Source organism: Mustela lutreola, chromosome 15, assembly GCF_030435805.1.
Source record: "Mustela lutreola isolate mMusLut2 chromosome 15, mMusLut2.pri, whole genome shotgun sequence".
In the NCBI taxonomy this organism is placed as follows: domain Eukaryota; kingdom Metazoa; phylum Chordata; class Mammalia; order Carnivora; family Mustelidae; genus Mustela; species Mustela lutreola.
This window is the reverse complement of record NC_081304.1, coordinates 42166035-42185217: the sequence shown is the minus strand read 5'-3', so window position 1 is coordinate 42185217 and position 19183 is coordinate 42166035. Positions and strand designations below refer to the sequence as shown.

Genomic DNA, 19183 nt, shown 5'->3' with positions numbered 1-19183 from the left:
CCCACCCCCTCCTTGCGGGTTTCCGATTGGGGGCGGCTTGCGTAGCTCCGCCCTCGGCGCCTAGAGCAACCGGAAGGAAGCATGGCGGCTCCCGGGGAAGCCGCTACAGACCTAGGTTCGGTGGCTTTCTGGCGGGGCCCGCGGCTCGTGTATTGAGAGGGAGGAGTGAGGGATTTGGGGATTGTGGTATGCAAGAGGTCCCGCGGACTGGGGGTCGGAGGGTCGTTTCAGACAAGATCCCTTTAGACTTGGGCGCGGGCCCCTAGCACAGGGATTCCTACCTATGAACGCGGCCGGAGAGCCTCTGAGTGCAGGTTGCTGGGACTCTTAAGGGTCGGGTGTGGGGAGTGCACCTAAGCCCACTTCCAGCGGCTCAAGTCGCTACCTCCGTACCCCCCAGAGGTGATCCGAGGCAAGCGGGCGGCTCTCTTCTTCGCTGCGGTGGCCATCCTGCTGGGGTTGCCGCTCTGGTGGAAGACCACAGAGACCTACAGGGCCCCGTTGCCTTACTCCCAGATCAGTGGACTGAATGCCCTGCAGGTGAGAGGGCTCGGTGGGAGAAAGCCAGGGTACAGCCCGCTGGCAAGGTGGAGACTCAGCTGTTGGCCCTGGTGCTCCTTCCCGTAGCTGCGGCTCACGGTGCGCGTCACTGTCGTGTTTACCCGAGAATCAGTGCCATTGGACGACCAGGAGAAGCTGCCCTTCACCGTTGTGCATGAGAGAGAGATCCCCCTGAAATGTGAGTTCCTGGAGAGTCAGGGCTGCTTTTCTGGTCGGAGTTCAGTCCAGAGATGGGTTAGCTAAGACGAGCGTGGGTGTCCCTTAAAGTTAAAAACTTACTAAAAGCCCTCTCTGAATGAACAGTGTGGTTGGGTAGAAGAAAAACAACTTTAAATTCAGTGTTCACTATTAAGGCGACAGTTTTATTCATAAAACAGTTATGCTACCCGATGAGAAGCAATTACTACTCATTAGGGGATAGGAGAGGAAGTGGGATGTAGCGGAGAGGACACTGGGTTTGGAATCAAGTTGGGGTTGTATACAGGCCTTATTAAATTTAATGTGAAATAGGTTACTGAATGTTAGGTACTTTTCAGTACCAGGGGTTTTGGAGTGCATGAGGAAATGATGATGTTTATAAGAAATTCATAGTCCAGTAGGAGAGAAAGACACTTAGATAAAGAAATCACAATCAAAAGTATTTAAGAAACCACGATTGCACCAAAGAAAGAGACTTTAACTGTCTGGGAGGAAAGGCAGGCAGAGAAGGTTTTGGGGATGTCATTTTTAAGCCGGATTTTTAAAGGATGTGCAGGAATTCAGGTTAAATGGGGGAAGGGAAGAAGGGAACAGCATGAGCCAGTAATAATAATCTCTAATATTAGTTGTTCATTATATGCCAGAAACTAGGTAAAGGACTTTACATGTGCTGCCTCATTTAATCCTCTCTTAACATTATGATCTCCATTTTATAAATGAAGAAACAGACTTAAGAGATTTTGATTTGTTCAGGATCACACAGCTAGCTAGTAAGAGGTGGAATCCAGGCCTGACTGATTCCGGTGTTCTGGCTTTTCACCAACAAACTACTGCTTCCCGTGTAGAAGCATGGAGGGGTGAATCAACGTGTTGGGGGATCTGTGAGAAGTTTTACTTTTCTGAAGTGTGAAGTGAAAGTTTAGGAGTGACTGGATGAGTAGGCCAAGTCCAGACCGTGACATTCCTGTATGCTGTTAACTGTCTAGCTTTTTAACCTTGGTAATACACATTTAATATTTCATGGGACCCCTGGATGATTCAGGTGGTTAAGTGTCTGTCTGACTCTTGATCTCCACTTGAGTCTTGATCTCAGGGTTGTGAGTTAAGCTCTGTGTTGCACTCCACACTGGGGAGGGAGCTTACATTAAAAAAAAATAATAAAATAAAAAATCATATTTCATACAGTTTGAGCTAATGTAAACACACATAGTTTTTGTTTCTCAAAGCAAGAATGGATCATACCTCACCTGTTAGTTTAAACATTATTGTTACCAATTTGTTGTGGAATTTTTCGTATTTAGTGACACGCCATTCTGTAATATGGACGTATTATGGAGTAGGATAGTGGAATGACCGAGAGTATGGAATTTGGTGTAAGAGAGCGGAATAAAGCCTTGGTTCTACTACTTATTTGTGTGAATTTGGGTGAGGTTGTTAACCTCTTTAAATCTTGGTTTTCTAATCTGTTAGATAGGAATAGTAATGGGTTTGTTCATTTATTCAACAAATATTTATTGAGTGTCTATATCAGATACTGTTGCAGTTGCTGGAGATACAGCAAACAAAATACGCAAAATACAGTGAACAAAATAGACGAAAAAGAGAAGAGACATAGGAAGATAAATGTTTGTCTGATGGAGGAGAGGTCTCCTGGCTGGCTCAGTCAGTAGAATATGACTCTGAATCTTGGGATCATGGGTTCCAACTTCAGGTTGGATGTAGAGATTATTTAAAATAAAATCTTAAGTAAATAAATGTATGTTGGGTGGCGAGGAGAAAAATAGTTCAGGACAGGGATAGGGCAGTTTTCTTGGGGGATAAGGAGATCATTGCTGTTTTAGAAGCACGGCCAGGGAGGGCAGCATTTGCCCTCTAAATGCTTCATTCTTCCAAATGAAGACCTAAGAAGAGATAAAGGAGTAAACTGTATAGGTATCTGGGAGAAGAACATTTTTGGTAGAGGGATCAGCAAGTATAAGGTCCTCAAGTAGGAGCAGAAATGATGCCTTTGCAGAACAGTGAGAATCCCATTGTGGTGAGAGGGAGGTGAATGAGGGAAAGAGTAAGAGAAGATGACATAAGACCAGAGTGAGGGCAGAGGGGGCAGAGGAGGCTAGACTCACATACAGCTTTTATTCTGGGTGAGAAGGGAAGCCCTTGAAGGATATTGTTTTGTTTCCTTTTGTTTTTTCCAAGATTTTATTTTTAAGTAATCTCTACTCCCAACATGGGGTTGGAACTCACAACCCCAAGATCAAGAGTTGCACCACAGGGATGCGTGGGTGGCTCAGTCGGTTAAGCGTCTGCCTTTGGCTCAGGTCCTGATTCCAGGGTCCTAGGATGGAGTCCTGCATCGGGCTCTGTGCTCAACAGGGAGCCTGCCTCTCCCTCTGCCTGCCACTCCCCCTGCTTGTGCATGCTCTCTCGCTCTCTCTCTCTCTCTCCCTCCCCTTCTCCCTCTGTCAAATAAATAAAATATTAAAAAAAAAAGAGAGAGAGAGAGAGAGAGAGATAGCAAGAGCAGGAACAAAAGCAGGGGGAGTGGGAGAGGGAAAGCAGGCTTCCTTTGAAGCAGCGAGCCCAGTGTGGAGCTCGATCCTATGACCCTAAGATCATGACCTGAGCCAAAATCAAGAGTCAGATGCTTAACTGCCCCTTATTACTAATTTTAGTGGAACTACATTTAGTGTTTTGTCATTAAGTGTGCATCTTATCTGTATCAAGAACATTCATTGAACTTCATTATTTTGAGGCACATATTGAAGTGATCATTGGTTTTTCTCCTTTCACCTGTTAGTATAGTGAATATTATAGTAGATTTCCCCTTGGGAGGGTTGATGGTAGGATGGTGGAATGGTTGATAGTAGGATGTCCACAGGCAGAGGCAAGAGCTAGTTAGGGGAAGGAGATGGGGTGCCTTGTATTTGATACCATCTGTGTAGAAATAATTAGAATTGGCTGCAGCTTCTTGGTCTTTCTTTGCAAACAATATCCTTGCTGTCCTGAGACACTGGACAGTGTGAGGGCTAGGAAGGAGGACAGAGGTCTGTACTTAGTCTTCTTACCTTGCTTCTTCCTTTTCCTCTCAGACAAAATGAAAATCAAGTGCCGTTTCCAGAAGGCCTATCGAAGGGCTTTGGAGCGCGAGGAGGAGGCCTTGTCCCTGGGCAGTATGCAAGGTACCTGAAGGGGTGATTATACTGGTTTAACACGAAGCCCTCTTTTTCCTCTTCCAATCTCTTGTCTTAACTTCAGAATCTCTGGGAAAGCTGGGAATGAGATACCTGTTTCAGCCTGGGCCACCGGGGGCTGAACCTGGCCTCAGTGCCAGCCAGGTGTGAGCGGGAGGTGGAAAGCTCAGGCCCTCTGTAGGCGGCTAGAGGGAAAGGGAATGGTGTTTTTGCTTCTGGTGCACCTCCTGCTTTTGTCCCCAGAGGCAGAAACCATGTTAGCTGAGCCGCAGGAGCAAGCAGAGGGCTCCCTGACTGTGTACGTGATCTCTGAAAACTCCTCGCTTCTGCCCCAGGTAGGGTGAGCAGAGGGGCTGCAGTCTTGCCTTATCCCGTCAGCTCATTCTCTCCTAGGTCACCTCCTCTTTGCAGTAGCACCCCCCATTGCTGGCATTTGCTCCAAAAAACTCTTTAACAAATAGTTTTTTTAAAGAATGAAAATGGAAAAAAACAGAATGCAAATAGGGATTTTTTCATTGACCCTGGGTCTTTCTAAAGCCCAGACCAAGGTCCGATGACCATTTAAAGTGGAAAAAAAAAATCAGGATGAAAAAGAAAAGAAGCTTGATTGAATGGGTTGTGATGGGAATACGGGCGACACATTGACCTTTTCACTTGACGAGCAAGAGGCTCAGTGGGAACTATATCACGTACTGTTTTCTTTTACAATTTGTGATGAAATATGTAATTCTTTTTTTTCTTTTTAAAGATTTTATTTATTTGACAGAAAGAGAGAGATCACAAATAGGCAGAGAGGCAGGCAGAGGTGGAAGGGGAAACAGGCTCCCTGCCCAGCAGAGAGCCCAGTGCAGAGCTCGATCCCAGGACCCTGAGATCACAACCTGAGCTGAAAGCAGAGGCTTAACGTACTTAGCCACCCAGGTGCCCCCAAATATATAATTCTTACAAAAAGATGAAAAAATTTTAATGACCATCCACGTATCCAACCCCCACTCACACACTACAGTCTAGCCGTATTGCTGAACTCGTGCATCTCCATGGTTCTACGCAGACCTGCTCCCTTTTGGCCCGGGGTGACCATATTTTATATGTGTCATTTTCTTACTTTTCATTCAAGTTTTATTATATGCTTTGTATCTCACTAAGCAACATACACAATTTTACAAATTTTTGAACTTCATATTAATACCCCACATGTTCTGCAACTTTCGTTTTGTTCCACGTTTATGTTTGAGAGAATCATCTGTGATAATCAATGTGTAGTTGAGTCTAATTTGTTCATTTTTTAATATGTTTCATTATTGAAACATAACCACACAATTTATCCATCCTGTTGCTGATGGGCAGTTGGATTGTCTTCTGGTTTTTGACTCTTAGCATTTCTAAGAGTGCTAAGAATTTCTAAGAATGCTACTGTGAGCATTCCAGGGCTTGCCTCTTTGCCACGTGCTGTCTACTTATATCAGACTTTTCAGGTGTGTGTTTATTCCGCTGTCTGTGTTCAGCATGGCATCTCCTATTAGTTTCCAGCCTGTGGAGATCTAGATCACTCCTGGGACTTAAGTCTGCTGGGAAGGGTAAGGGAACAGAAATGAATGAAAACATTCATGCGCACTGATTGGTCAGAGCTGCTGAGATAGGTGTTCACTATGAATCTAGAGGGAGGGGTAGGCCTGTTGGTCAGTGGCAAAATGTCAGATTCTCTGAGACAGGAGCCAGCATGCTCTTCTGCTTTCTTCCCTGAGCCCTCGACGTTCTGTCCCTTGGTGGCCTCTCACAGGACATGATGAGCTACATTGGGCCCGAGAGGACAGCAGTTGTGCGAGGGATCACGCACCGGGAGGCCTTTCACATCGTGGGCCGCCGCGTAATCCAAGTAGCACAGGCCATGTCTTTGACCGAGGATGTGCTCGCGGCAGCCCTGGCTGACCACCTTCCAGAGGACAAGTGGAGCTCTGATAAGAGGCGGCCTCTCAAGTCCAGCTTGGGTAGGGTGACGGGGTAGGGACAGGGAAATGAATGATACGGAGGTGATGGGGTGGAAGGGGAATCTGCATGGGGACTCTTCACTCCTTTCTTCTGTGGTTTCACTTTTTTTTTTTTTTTTTTAAAGATTTTTATTTATTTATTTGACAGAGATCACAAGTAGGCAGAGAGGCAGGCAGAGAGAGAGGAGGAAGCAGGCTCACTGCTGAGCAGAGAGCCCAATGCGGGGCTCGATCCCAGGACCCTGGGATCATGACCTGAGCTGAAGGCAGAGGCTTTAACCCACTGAGCCACCCAGGTGCCCCTGGTTTCACCTTTTTAAAGGACTTAGTGTCCCTCCTCCTAGTTTTATCCTCCCTTGGGTTCCCTGATGGCCACCAACCCCATCCCGGAGGAGAAACAAGTTCAACTCAGTGCAGGGTACGACTGCCTCTGGCTTCCCTGACTCCTGTTTTTCTAGGCTATGAGATCACCTTCAGTTTACTCAACCCAGACCCCAAGTCCCATGACGTCCACTGGGACATCGAGGGGGCCGTCCGGCGTTATGTGCAGCCCTTCTTGAGTGCCCTCAGTGCTGCGGGCAACTTCTCTGTGGACTCTCAGGTGAGATTGGGAGCAAGCAAGTCCCTTCCCTGACCGCACCAGAGTCTTCCATATTGTTTTCAAGTGGAGTCTGTTCGCCCAGTTCTTAGAGCTCACTCATTTGCTAGGAATTGCCTGTGTGTATATATGACTAGTGTCTGCTTTCCCACCGTGGTGTTCAGCTCAGGGACTTTTGTGAAGGTTTGTTTAAAAAAACAGCCTTCCTTACAGCCCCCTTTAGAACCATATTCACCCACTTGTGCCATCCTTAAGGAATTTATTTTAAAAATAAAACTTCCCAAAATATGTTAATGTAGTAGCAGCGAAGATGGCAAGAATGTAGCTTCCTACGTGTGAAGAATGTATCACACAGTGTCCTTTTAGGGAAAATGTGGGAGACATTTTTATCAGGTCTTGCTAGTGGGAGTACTTCTGAATCACTGATTTGAGTTGATCTTGCGGATACTGAATTAGGCTCTTCTTGTTTCCCTCTTTGTTTTAGAAAGTCTGGTTTTAAAAAATGCAGTTTCAAAGCATGCATTTACTGTATTAACTTTACCCTGAGCTTTGTTGCCCCCCTGCCCTGCCCCTCCACCACACCTACTTTTCTCTCAGCTCTGATTTTGTCTCTTATATTTCGTCCTGTCCTCATTGTATCTTTTTTTTTTTTTTTTTAAAGATTTTATTTACTTATTTGACAGAGAGAGAGAGAGAGAGAGATCGATCACAAGTAGGCAGAGAGAGATTCGGGGCTCGATCCCAGGATCCTGAGATTATGACCTGAGCTGAAGGCAGAGGCTTAACCCATTGAGCCACTCATGTGCCCCTCACTGTATGTTTTTAAGGCACTTCAGATCCTTTTTGGGACAACGTGGAGCATGAATCAATACACAAAATAACGTTCTCCTTTCTTTGCTTTACAGATTCTTTACTATGCAGTGTTGGGGGTAAACCCCCGCTTTGACCCGGCTTCCTCCAGCTACTACTTGGCTGCACACAGCCTCCCCCATGTCATTAACCCAGTGGAGTCCCGGCTGGGTGAGCTGAAGACGAGGGTCTATCTGCCAGGCTGGGGAGGGACCCTGAAGGCTCAGGGTGGGGTTGGAGGCTGGTAGTGTATCGTTCTGGTTCCCAGGTTGGGTGGCCTGAGGGCATCAAGGAAGTTTTGGGCATTTAGGCTCCTTTTTCATGAGACTCATGAAACATATCCAGAAACATTTTTTTTTTTAAGATTTTATTTATTTATTTGACAGAGAGAGATCACAGGCAGGCAGAGAGAGAGGGGGAAGCAGGCTCCCTTCTAAGCGGAGAGCCTGATGTGGGGCTCATCCCAGGACCCTGAGGTCATGATCTGAGCTGAAGGCAGAGGCTTAATCCACTGAGCCACCCAGGCGCCCCCAGGAACATTTATTAAACATGACTCCCAATGCTTTTTATAAAGACATGGTGGCTGCATCTCCCTCCGTGCGAGTCATCCAGGAAAGATACATATGTAGGAAAGATAACAGCAAAAGTACGTGAAGGCAGAATTTGGAAGGTTCTGCTGATTGAGGTTTGAAGCTGGGATTCTAGACTTTAAGTGTGAGGGTGGTATCTATAAAGAAGAGATGACCACAAGCTGTAATATAAGCAAACCGAAGTTAGTATATCACTCATTGTGGGATTTCAGACAGTAAGGCTAGGCCAGCGTGGACCATGATATGGGAGGGACTACAGGTGATCCCTCCCTCCCTCTCTCCTTCCCTCCCTCTCTCCTCTCTTCCCTCCCTCCCTCCCTCTCTCTCTCCCTCCAGCAGCGTGAGAACAGAGATAGAAGGGCTTTCCAGGCGAGGAAAACTCTGAGCTTAGATGCAGAAGAGGCAGAAAAGATAGGCATTCAGAAAGGTCAGCAGAGTTAGTGTAGAGGAATTGTGAGGGAGTGACTGAGGTAAAGCTGGCAAGGCAGGCTGGTGCCAGATCATAAGGCCCATGGTAAGTAGCTTGAGCCTTTACCTGGTGTGAATGGCTAGTTATTGAAGGATTAAGAGGGAATTGACATGAGGTCATATTTACACTTATGTATAAAATGGGCTATAGTTATACAGGTGTGATGGTGCAATGCCCAAGATGGTGGTCTTAGATAGTGAAGGGGGCCTGTTAGAGAGGGGGAGATTCCAGGGACCTTTGAGGGGCTAAGAACTCTACATGTATGTGGCACATCTTGGGAGAATGTTCAGAGGACATCCTTGACCGCAGAAACCCAGGACTGGAGGTTATCCTGGTGATTATCAGCTGGGGAAAATGAGGCCCAGAGTGAGTGACCAGAAAGTTAGAGGCTGACCCAGAACTGAGATCTAGACCCAGTCGGTTTTGGTAATCTGACTAACCTTCTCTTTGTACCGCAGGATCCAGCGCTGCCTCCCTTTACCCTGTGCTCAACTTTCTGCTCTATGTACCCGAGCTTGCTCACTCCCCACTGTACATTCAGGACAAGGATGGGGCTCCAGTGGCCACCAACGCCTTCCACAGTCCCCGCTGGGGTGGCATTATGGTAATGGTCCTAGAGCCCCAGCTTTAGGGACAGACACATGTTCCCTGAGACTGTTCCTTCTGTTATTCCTCTGGTGTCCTCCATGGCCCAGCCTGTGGGAGGGGCAGCACCAAGGAGGTTAGAGTGCTGTGAGCTCGTCCTCTCCCCTGCCGGCCCCACAGCTTCTTATTTCTGTCACTGTTTTCTATAATACGACCCTTTTGCATGTAGCGGTTTGCACTCACTGAGGACTTCTCTGTGTGTCCATCTTAGATCTTGGCCCTGTTTATGGCAGTCTTGCAAGGCTGGGGACTTTGTTTCTCCGGTTAGACTGGGAGTTTCTCATAGGAACTCGTAAAATGGAATAAAAAATATTTTGTACAGGACTTTTGAGGGGATAATGGAGATAATTTATGAAAAGGTCCTAATAGGTTTTAAAAAAAATATTAGCTAGACCATCAGGTTTATAATTTCTAGAGACCTTAAGGTCTTTTTTTCTCCCCGCCTCCGGAGTGTCTAGGGCAGAGCCGTGAACCATCTGGGTGTGGTCCTGAGGCAACCTCCTTTCCCCCCTGCAGGTCTACAATGTGGACCCCAAAGCCTACAACGGCTCGGAGCTGCCAGTGAGGGTCGAGGTGGACATGGTGCGAGTGATGGAGGTGTTCCTGGCCCAGTTGCGGTGAGGTCCTGGCTGATGCGCCTGGGGATGTTCCACTGAGTCTGACCCCAGCCTCCCTAGCTGAGTAGAATGACATCTCACCTGGCAGGGATACCTCCCCTGTGCCTACAGCTGCAGGGAAACGAAGCAAGCTTTCTAAGGATCACCTTCTTCTCCCAAGAAGGAGTAGTTGCTGACAGAGAAAAAAAACAAACTCCTGAACGTCAGGTCCCTGGGGTATGATTAGGGGTGCTTAAGGAAAGAGCTATGAATTCTGATGCTAACCGCTATGTTGGTAGTGGCTGCCTGATGCCCTGTGCTGAGGATTCTAGGGCTGTGCCTAGGACGATCAGGAAAGAGGATTCTGATTGATTAGCAATGTCTGCCCTGGGTGCGGGATTAGAGAGGCACAATCACCTGTTTATCAGAAGTGCTGCTGGATCCGGGCACCTGAGTGGCTCAGTCAGGTGGGTGGCTGACTCCTGGTTTTGGCTCAGGTCACGATCTCTGGATCGTGGGATCAAGCCGTGCATTGGGCTCCACACTCAGTGTGGAATCTGCTTGTCTCTCTTCCTCTGCTCCTCCCCTGCTTGCCCCCCCCCCCACTCTCTCTCTCTCAAGTAGATGAATAAAATCTTTTAAAAAACAACAAAAAAAGAAGTGGTCCTGGATCATCCCCTTAACTAAAGGCTCAGTGGTCCCATTTGTCCAAAGAGAGGGTAAGAAGGATGAGGGGATTAAGCTAGGTATTACCAGAAATCTTGTTGCCATGGGACCTTTTTTCAAACAAGATCTTAGAAATCTAATCCAGAAGCAGGTAAAAGCAAAAACACTGGTTAAAATGGGGCTTGAGGCTGTGTTTTGCTGAATGTTGCCACTTACCTCTCCAAGACCCCGAGGCACTTCCCTATGACTTCCGTGGTTCTGGGTAAGACTGAAAATCTTCCTCGTTATTCTAGGAAGCTTAGCCATCTTCTACTCCCAGCCTTCCTGACTTCACTCTTCCTACAGGCTGCTCTTCGGGATTGGACAGCCCCAGATACCTCTGAAATGCCTGTTTTCAGGGCCCAAGAGTGAAGGGCTAACGATCTGGGAGCTCGATCGGCTGCTCTGGGCTCGGTCAGTGGAGAACGTGGCCACGGCCACCACCACTCTCACTTCCTTGGCTCAGCTTCTGGGCAAGATCAGCAACATTGTCATCAAGGACGATGTGGCATCTGAGGTGAGTGGGCAGGGGATGGATTCTGTGACAGGACCCAGAGTGGCCAGCAAGGGCCAGGGTGTGGTGTGAGACCAGAGCCAGACGAGGCCCAGGGTGTGTGTGGGCATACATCTGGGAGTGCCCCAGGTTTCCTCTAGGGGGCAGGACACCAGATGGGGTGTGAGGTTTTAAGCTGGCACAAAAAAGATACACTGTAGCCCTTTTATACTGATCTCCATATCCTGGGCAAACTCCAGGCAGTGCAAATACAGTAAGACCCAGTCCCACTCCTGCCCCAATACCCCTCTGGTGCCTAGGACTTAATGGTATCCCCCTGCCCACTTCCTAGGTGTACAGGGCTGTAGCTGCAGTCCAGAAGGCGGCAGAGGAATTGGCCGCTGGGCACCTAGCCTCTGCCTTTACTGCCAGCCAGGAAGCTGTGACGTCCTCAGAGCGTGCCTTTTTTGATCCCTCGCTCCTCCACCTCCTCTATTTCCCGGATGACCAGAAGTTTGCCATCTATATCCCGCTCTTCCTGCCTATGGCCGTGCCCATCCTCCTGTCCCTGGTCAAGATCTTCCTGGAAACCCGCAAGTCCTGGAAAAAGCCTGAGAAGAGAGACTGAACAGGACAGCAGAATCTCAGTAGGAAGCCTTCCTTTCTGGCCAGAATGGGAGGTGGGAGATTGAGAGGCACATAAACGGGGCCTGCCGTGAAGGACTTAGCTCCAGTAACCAAAGTACAACACTCCAAGCGGGGTTCATCTTTCCTTCCCTTCCCATTCCGCTAGCTCAGGTTCCCCCCACAACCTTTGTGCCCTCCTCTCCCCTTCCCTCCAGAAGACGTGTCATTTGGGTCTCCTTACCTGGCTTAAACTTGAAGGCCCTTTCCTGTCTCCCACCGGGGCAGGGACAGTTTGTTGTGCTTCTGTCCTGTTCCTCGAGGTTCTCTTGCACTCAGAGGGAGCCTTAGGGGAAAGCCCTGGGTTGGATTCCAGCCCCCTCCCCTCCATGCTTCTCTCTAACCCCTCAGAGAGAGCCCTAGCACTGCTCTCTTGGAAGGGGCCAGGTCGCCTCTGGGGCCTTCTCCCTCCCTCCCATCCCTCCCGGTTGGCTGTGCCTTTTGGGTATAGCCTGATGCTGAGCATGTGGCTGAGTTTCCCTTCACCCTTTTATAGGGTTAGTGTGGTGCAGTGGGGAAGGTTCCAGACTTGGGATCAAGCATGCCTGAATTCAGACCCTTGTTTCTGTACCTTCTGTACTTAACATCTGGGGAGCGCTGAATAAGCCACTTAATCTCCCTGAGCCTCAATTTTTCATTTGTTCAAATAGCACTAATGATTCCTCCCTTACAAGGTGGTTATGAGGATTAAATGTGATAAGCATACGAGAGTGTCAGGTATATTTTAGGCTCTCAATAAACATTGGTCGAATGTTAATTGGAATGATAAGAAGTACGAGCATACCTTTCATTCTTCATTTGTGTCCAAGTAATGGTTTCCTGCCAACTGTCCTGGGTGCCTGGGCCCACCTTGCTTCTACCTGGCCATGTGCCCTAGAGAGAGGCCCCGCTTCCCTGCCCTGGAGGGCCCTGTGGTGGCGAGTCGCCTAGGCTGTTGTCCCTTAGCACGTACAAGGTTGCCCAACAAAGCTGTTAGCATCTACTTCTGCCTTTTTCTCAGGGGGTCTGGGAGGGAATAGCTTGTGCCAGTATAAGCCTTTAAATACAAACTCATTCATAAATTCATAAAAAGAATATATTAAGCACAGTTGTAACTGCTAGGTATTATAAGAGAACAGACAGGATCTCTGCTTCCACGGAACTGATCTTTTAGCGGGGAGAGTCAATGAACAAAAACTAATTTCAGATCCTGCATTAGAAGGAAAAAACAGGCTGATCAGATGGGGACCTGCAGCTAGTGCTCTAGATTGGGTGTTGGTGGGGGGGCGGCTTTGAGCAGATGACATTCGAACTAAGACCAGAAGAGGAAACCATCTGGGGGAAGAGCATCCCAGGCAAAGATCTTGAGACGGGAACTCGCTTGAGGGGCAGATGGCAGAACAGAGTGGCGACAGCGCAGCGAGTATGGAGAGGTAGACAGGACTCCTAGTACCTAGTGAAAAAGTGAATGAAGCCCAAGGCGAGGCCCCGCCCAGCCCCAGGGGAGTGATCCCAGGTTGGCGCGCCCGCGGCCTCTCGCGGGGTGGGCGGGGCCCAGAGCTGGCCCACCCCTGGGGGCGGGGCGGTACCTGGGGCCCCGGCCGGGGGCGGGGCTGCGGACGCTCCCCCTTCTCTTCGTTCCAGCCAGCGCAGGCAGCCGCCTCGGCAGCAGGCGAGCTGCGGCCCCGCGAGGCCATGAAGGTGAAGAAGGGCGGCGGCGGGGCTGGTACGGGGGCGGAGCCCGCACCAGGGGCCTCCGGCCCGAGCGTGGAGCCCAAGCCCGAGCCGCAGCTGCAGGAATCCGAGTCCGGGTCCGAGTCGGAGCCCGAAGCTGGCCTGGGGCCCAGGCCGGCGCCGTTGCAGAGGAAGCAGCCGATCGGGCCAGAGGACGTGCTGGGGCTGCAGCGGATCACCGGCGGTGAGCACCGGCCGGGCAGCGCCGCCCGCGGTGGGAGGGCGGGAGGGAGAGAGCGCCGGAGGGGGCTCTTGCGGAGCTCGGAGCCTGGGCCCCCGCCCCCTTTCCCGCCCTACCACCTTCCCCTACCTCCCCTCCCCCACCCGGGTGCCCCTCGCCTGAGTTCCCTACCCTTCTGCCTCCGAGCCTGAGATTTCCATGTTCCCTCTTCCCTTGATCTCCTTGTGCCCACTTCTTCTCCCTTTAGACATTTATTTTCAGCCTACTCCTTCCTTCCTGAGGAGGCCATCCCCCTATCCCATGGTGGAGGTCGGGCAGCAGCTGCAACTGTGACCCCTTCCCCACGGAGCCGTCACAGCCCTTTGAGGCTTTTCTCTGCAATAATGAGGATGGGTGCTAAGTGCTATCTGTCCTCAGTCCCCACCCTGGAGGCTAGGCAGAGGCTGAGTTACTTAGGTGACTTTAAGACCCTCCAGTCTCCCTGACCATTAAATGCCCTCACTCTGGGTCCCCCCAGGAAGTCTCCGGCCATCCTCCAGCCCCAGGGAAGGACCTGGGCAGGAAGCTTCAGTGGGTTGGTCTGAGCCCTCTCAAGGGAGTAGGTTACTGCTCCCTGCACCCTCCCCCGCTACCGCCTTAGCCTGTCTTCTTCCGGGAGGCCTAGTCTCTGCTGTGGTTTAGTTTCTGAACTGAGCTGCCTGGGTGGAAGTCCCAGCTATGACATGTAATTGGCTGTGTGACCTTGGGCAAGTAATTGCACCTCTCTGACCATGTTCATCTGTAAAATGGGGATAACAGCACTTACTTCATAGGGCTGCTGTGGAAACCAGTTTTCTGATTTTGCTTAGTGCCTGGCCTGCTGTGTGTGCTCTGTAAATAGGGCTCTTTTGTCAGTAGTACTGAGGGCCCCACAGGACTGCTCACGGCTGCTGCCTGGAGGCAGACAACTGGGCATTCAGGGCCCGGGAGGAGGTTACCACAGTCAGGGAACAAGGGCTAGGAAGCCTCGTGCCAGAGGCAGTGGCTGAGCCTCAAAGAACAGAGGCATTTGGAGAGAGAGAGGCCCTCTACCTTAGCTTCATTCTTCAGTAATCCTGCTCTGGCTACCTCTGCGAGAGCAACTTTTGGAACCCCTCACTAGTGCTGGGGGGGGGGGCAGGTGCTGGAATGGGCCTGAGCCCTGGAGTTGGGGGAGCAGCAGAGCCTGAGGCTGCCAGCTGGAGCTGTAATGGCAGATCTAGCTAGGCCTGTGCATCTGAGTCCCTGGGGGACCAGCTTCTCCCTCCTCTCAAAGCCAGGCAGCAGCCATTCTTGGCTGGGCCCCCAGAGCACTGAGCTGCCTTGCCCAAGCAGACAGTAGCAAAGGGAGGGGGCCTGGACCAGTCTGATGTTCGTGCCAGTTGAGCTGGAACTGGTAACAGCAGCATTTAGGATGGGGGCAGAACTTACAGGGTTTGTGGAGGTCAGGCTGACCTGTCTGGGTCTTCGATAACTTTAGAGGTTATTTTGCGACTCTGGGGGCGCCCAGCCCATGTCACTGCCATGTGTCCCCTAATTTGGAGGAGATTCAAAGCCCTTAGACATGGGGCATCTGTGAGGAAGAGCAGTGGAAGGGGCTTCCTGGGAACTCTTTACTCTCTAGAAGCTGAGAACCAGGTTCCAGGGATCTCTATCCTGGCACCCCCTGGTCTCCTTTGACCCTAATCACACAGGTCTGAGTTTTGCTCCTCCTGGATTATTGGCCCTGAATCCAGCTTAGGAAGATATTTGTGGCAGAAGGCAAGGGGGTGGCAGTTGTGTTCTGAGCCTTCGGCCACTCTGCCCCTTTATCTGTCCTGACCCTGGTCCCAGGCCTCATCCTTCCCTTGGCAGACGGGAGGGTGTGGGCGCCGCATTCTGAGCCAGGGGCATCCCACTTCCCTCACTTCCTCTAAGGACAAAAGGGCTGCTAATTCAAGGTGTGGTAGAAGAGACTGAGGGCAGACCTAAGAACTTAGCTCGGCATTCGAGGAGAGGCTCAAAGAGCAGAAGAATGTGAAGAAGGAAGGACATTCCCAGGAGCTGGAGCTGGGCAGCTAGGATTTTGCTCCCAGTTCTGCTACTTCTTTCCCTTGTGCCCCGCACCTTCTTTCAGCATCTGTTTAAATAAGGTGTGTTGAGGGTGAGGTGAGGGCTGCTCACTGGCATTCCTCCTCCTTCTCTCTCTCTCCACCATGGACAGTGGTTGACAGGCCAGGGATCTAGCCTCTTCCCTTAAGCCCTGCTGGACCCTAAGATGCCAGGAGGCTACCAGGAGGGCTTCCTGGAGGGGGCCGCACTGGGCTTGGGGAAGAGAGAAGGACTTTACATTCACTTCCTCTTCCTGCCTCAGAGGAATAGGAGGTGGCCCAGGGGCCTGGAGGGTGATTTCCGGGCCTCTGTCAGGGAGGATGTGATGGCCTGCCGGCTGACAGCACCAGACCTACCATTGCTCCTTTCAGTTTGCAGGGGCCTCCCTGAGCACCTACAGTTGTTGGTGGACCAGGCCCTGATGATCCTAAGCAAGCATCCTCAGCCACGGCTCACCACTGTGTCCCGGTTCCTCTTCTGGGCCCGAGGACTCCCTTTCCCCCGTGCACACACCCACTTCCTGGCTTTGCTTGTACTCTTCTCTCTGGGGGTGGCTCAGAGCTCAGGCTAGGTCGATGAGTTTGAGGGGGTTCCCTCCATTTGCTAAGACTTCCTCCCATTTGGAGATCAGCAGGGGATGGGAGCAAAGGTGGCCCCCTTCCCCCAATATTCCAGGCTCTGGGCTTGAGTCAGCAGAGCTTTTGCTAAGCTGCTTAAGGGAGCTGGGCTTATATAAGCCGCTTATGGGGAGAGGAGGGGGTTGGGGGGGATAAACCTTAGAGGGGTTGTTTGCCTGCCCTAGCACAACCTAGGTCAGGGAAGTCCTTGCCTTGACACCTCCTAGAGGTAGCACCAGGGGCAGCTATGTGGCGGGGGGTGTGAATGTTCTCCGGGTGAAGTACTGTGTTTCTCCTGAGGTGGAGCTGTGTCACCCTCTTTAGCACGAGGTTCTCAAAGGCCAGGTCTGTATCCCTCTCTAGCTGGGGTTCCTTGTTAGGTTGGAGACCCATCAGGCTCACAGTCACTGAGCTGGCCCCACCAGAGCAAAGGCTGAAATAAGGCCCCACAACTCCAGGATGGAAAGGAGACTGAGTAGGGGGGTGACCTTGTCTTCTACCCTCCTCCTTCACTCTGCCCCTTGCTGACCTCCCTGACCTCAGAGGATAGAGCTGTTTGTCCCTCATTAGAAGCTGGGACTCCGTTCTCTCTGGAAGGCAATGACCTTCTGGAATCAGAGAAAGTGGTAGCTAGTCTGGGGTCCCCCAAAGGCTGAGCTTGGCAGCTGGGGCTTCTGGGTGGGTCCCTTTTTTGCTTAGCTGCCTGTCTTCCCTAGACTACCTGTGCTCCCCCGAGGAGAATATCTACAAGATCGACTTCATCAGGTTCAAGATTCGAGACATGGACTCAGGCACTGTCCTCTTTGAAATCAAGAAGCCCCCAGCCTCAGGTGAGTGGTCTGGCTGGGTAGGCCATCAACAGAAGGATGAGGTGGGTGAGGGCTGTGAAGCAGGTTGCCCAGGGACTCGTCAGGTGGCAGAGGAGTCAGAGAAGAGCTGGGGCTGGGCCTCTGCTTTTCTTTCCCATCCGTTTCTGGGGCTGGACATCTGGGGTGGACAGTCTGGCCCCTTCGGTCCCTGCCAGCCTGCCCTCTGCAGGCCTTCCTGGGAACTGCAGTCCCAGAGGCCCCAGGCCTCTGTCTCCTGGGGCCCCCCCGGGAACCTCAATTGAAATTGGTGACCTGCTGACCTAGAAACTACCCTCCCTTCCTGGGGTGGGGAACCAGTTGGCCAAATGTCTGAATCCTCAAGGTGCATCAGAATCTCCTGGGGGAATTTTTTAAGAATTCAGACAGATGGGGGCCCTGGGATGGGAACCCTGGGTGGGCCCGGGGCCCTGGCCTGAAGCCCTCTGAGCCCCAGTTGGGGTACATTACAGAGCGGTTGCCCATCAACCGGCGGGACCTGGACCCCAATGCTGGGCGCTTTGTTCGCTACCAGTTCACGCCTGCCTTCCTCCGCCTGAGGCAGGTGGGAGCCACGTGAGTCACTGGATGGAGGTGGGGTGGGAGGTGGGCAGGGGCTGGGGATAGGGGTGAGAGTGGGGAATGAGTTCTTACTGAGCCTTTCTTTTTTGGGGGTGGTGTCTGTCTGGAGCCTTGCGGCCTGACTTCAAGGCCAAGCTCAGGTCTGCCCTCTCCTATCTGCCAGGGTGGAGTTCACAGTGGGAGACAAGCCTGTCAACAACTTCCGCATGATTGAGAGGCACTACTTCCGCAACCAGCTCCTCAAAAGTTTTGACTTCCACTTTGGATTCTGCATCCCCAGCAGCAAGAACACCTGCGAGCACATCTACGACTTCCCCCCTCTCTCTGAGGAGCTGAGTGCGTGGGAGGGGCCGTGGGGGTCTGGGGGGAGGCAGGGAAGACTAGAGAGACCAAACTGGCGGGGGAGTGTGGTTCTGACCTCTTTCTCCTGCCCTGGGTCTCTTTTGTTTGGCTGCCATTCCTATGCCACCGGTAGGGAAACTGAGGTTCAAAAAGGCTGGGGGAACTTTGTGAGGTGGAGGGAGGTCTGAGGGTTGTTCAGCTTGTCCCCATCCCACAGTCCCAAAGCCTCCTTGGCAGGGGCCCCGGCTCAGGCTCCTGACCTTTGCCCCAATTGGCGGGGCCTCTCTTGCAGTCAGTGAGATGATCCGTCACCCATACGAGACACAGTCTGACAGCTTCTACTTCGTGGATGACCGGCTGGTGATGCACAACAAAGCAGACTATTCCTACAGTGGAACACCCTGACCCGCAAAACCAGCCCCCTGCCCCAGGAGGGTCCTGGGCCCTTAGCTGTGTCCTCCCCAACACTCACCTCTCAACCCGAGGTCTTCTGCCTGGGGAGTGGTCCGAGAGCCCTGGACCCCCAAGTTGGCGATGGGAGGGAGGGTACCTGATGTCCCCAGTCCAGGTCTCTGAAGCCCGTGGGGTGGGAGTGGGGTAGGAGGGCTGTCTGCCTCCATGTCCAGGAGGGCCTCCTAGGAGAGGAGTAGCCAGGACTTCCGGACAGCCTAGCTGGTCCTCTGGGACCCAGGTTTAAGAGTAGTGTTCCGCTATCCAGGCTTTGGCAAGGTCAGGGCCGGGACCTGTTCCCTGTTCCTTGCCTGCCACCAACAGGCTATTTAGGATATCCATTGGAGTGGGGGGCTGGTCTGGCTGCCAAGATTTCTAAGGGAGCCAGGACCTGGCCCAGCCCCGGCTCCAGCCCTAGCCCTTACCATCGGGGCCCGAGCTACTGCCTAAGGTGTGGGGGGGATCCCTCCAGACTGTGGCCTGTGATAGGGCCTGGACCAACTGTATATAGTTTTCAATAAACTCTCTCCTTTTCTGTTCTTCGACTGTGAGCCCACATGTGTGTATGGGGAAGGGGTGGAGTTGGGGGTGGGGCAATAACATGGCCCCCAGGTCATCCTGTCCACTAATCCTTTATACCCTGGTGTCACACTCAGCATCTCGAGTCAGATTTAGCATATGTTGCAGCCAGAAGGGGGTTTTTCCTTTGTTAAAGATGGAGACCCAGACTGTGAGAAGGGAAGCTTTGTCCCAAAGTCATAGCCAGATCTGGCAAAA

At 51.5% G+C, this 19183-nt stretch overlaps 2 protein-coding genes across 2 annotated transcripts; both read left to right on the top strand.

Annotated features, from left to right (window-relative positions):
* Positions 1–45: 45 nt before the first annotated feature.
* On the top strand, positions 46–12324 carry PIGS (phosphatidylinositol glycan anchor biosynthesis class S). The gene is made up of 12 exons (XM_059148506.1): positions 46–115; positions 401–540; positions 628–739; positions 3849–3938; positions 4194–4285; positions 5731–5938; positions 6397–6539; positions 7442–7556; positions 8903–9048; positions 9606–9706; positions 10697–10907; positions 11236–12324. The coding sequence occupies exons 1-12, from the start codon at positions 82–84 to the stop codon at positions 11509–11511; spliced, it is 1668 nt and encodes a 555-aa protein (XP_059004489.1). The 5' UTR covers positions 46–81; the 3' UTR covers positions 11512–12324.
* Positions 12325–13169: 845 nt separating this feature from the next.
* UNC119 (unc-119 lipid binding chaperone) lies at positions 13170–18951 on the top strand. The gene is made up of 5 exons (XM_059148507.1): positions 13170–13464; positions 16904–17017; positions 17506–17608; positions 17778–17950; positions 18249–18951. Exons 1-5 carry the CDS (start codon positions 13242–13244, stop codon positions 18359–18361), a joined length of 726 nt encoding a protein of 241 aa, XP_059004490.1. The 5' UTR covers positions 13170–13241; the 3' UTR covers positions 18362–18951.
* The last annotated feature ends 232 nt before the right edge of the window (positions 18952–19183 follow it).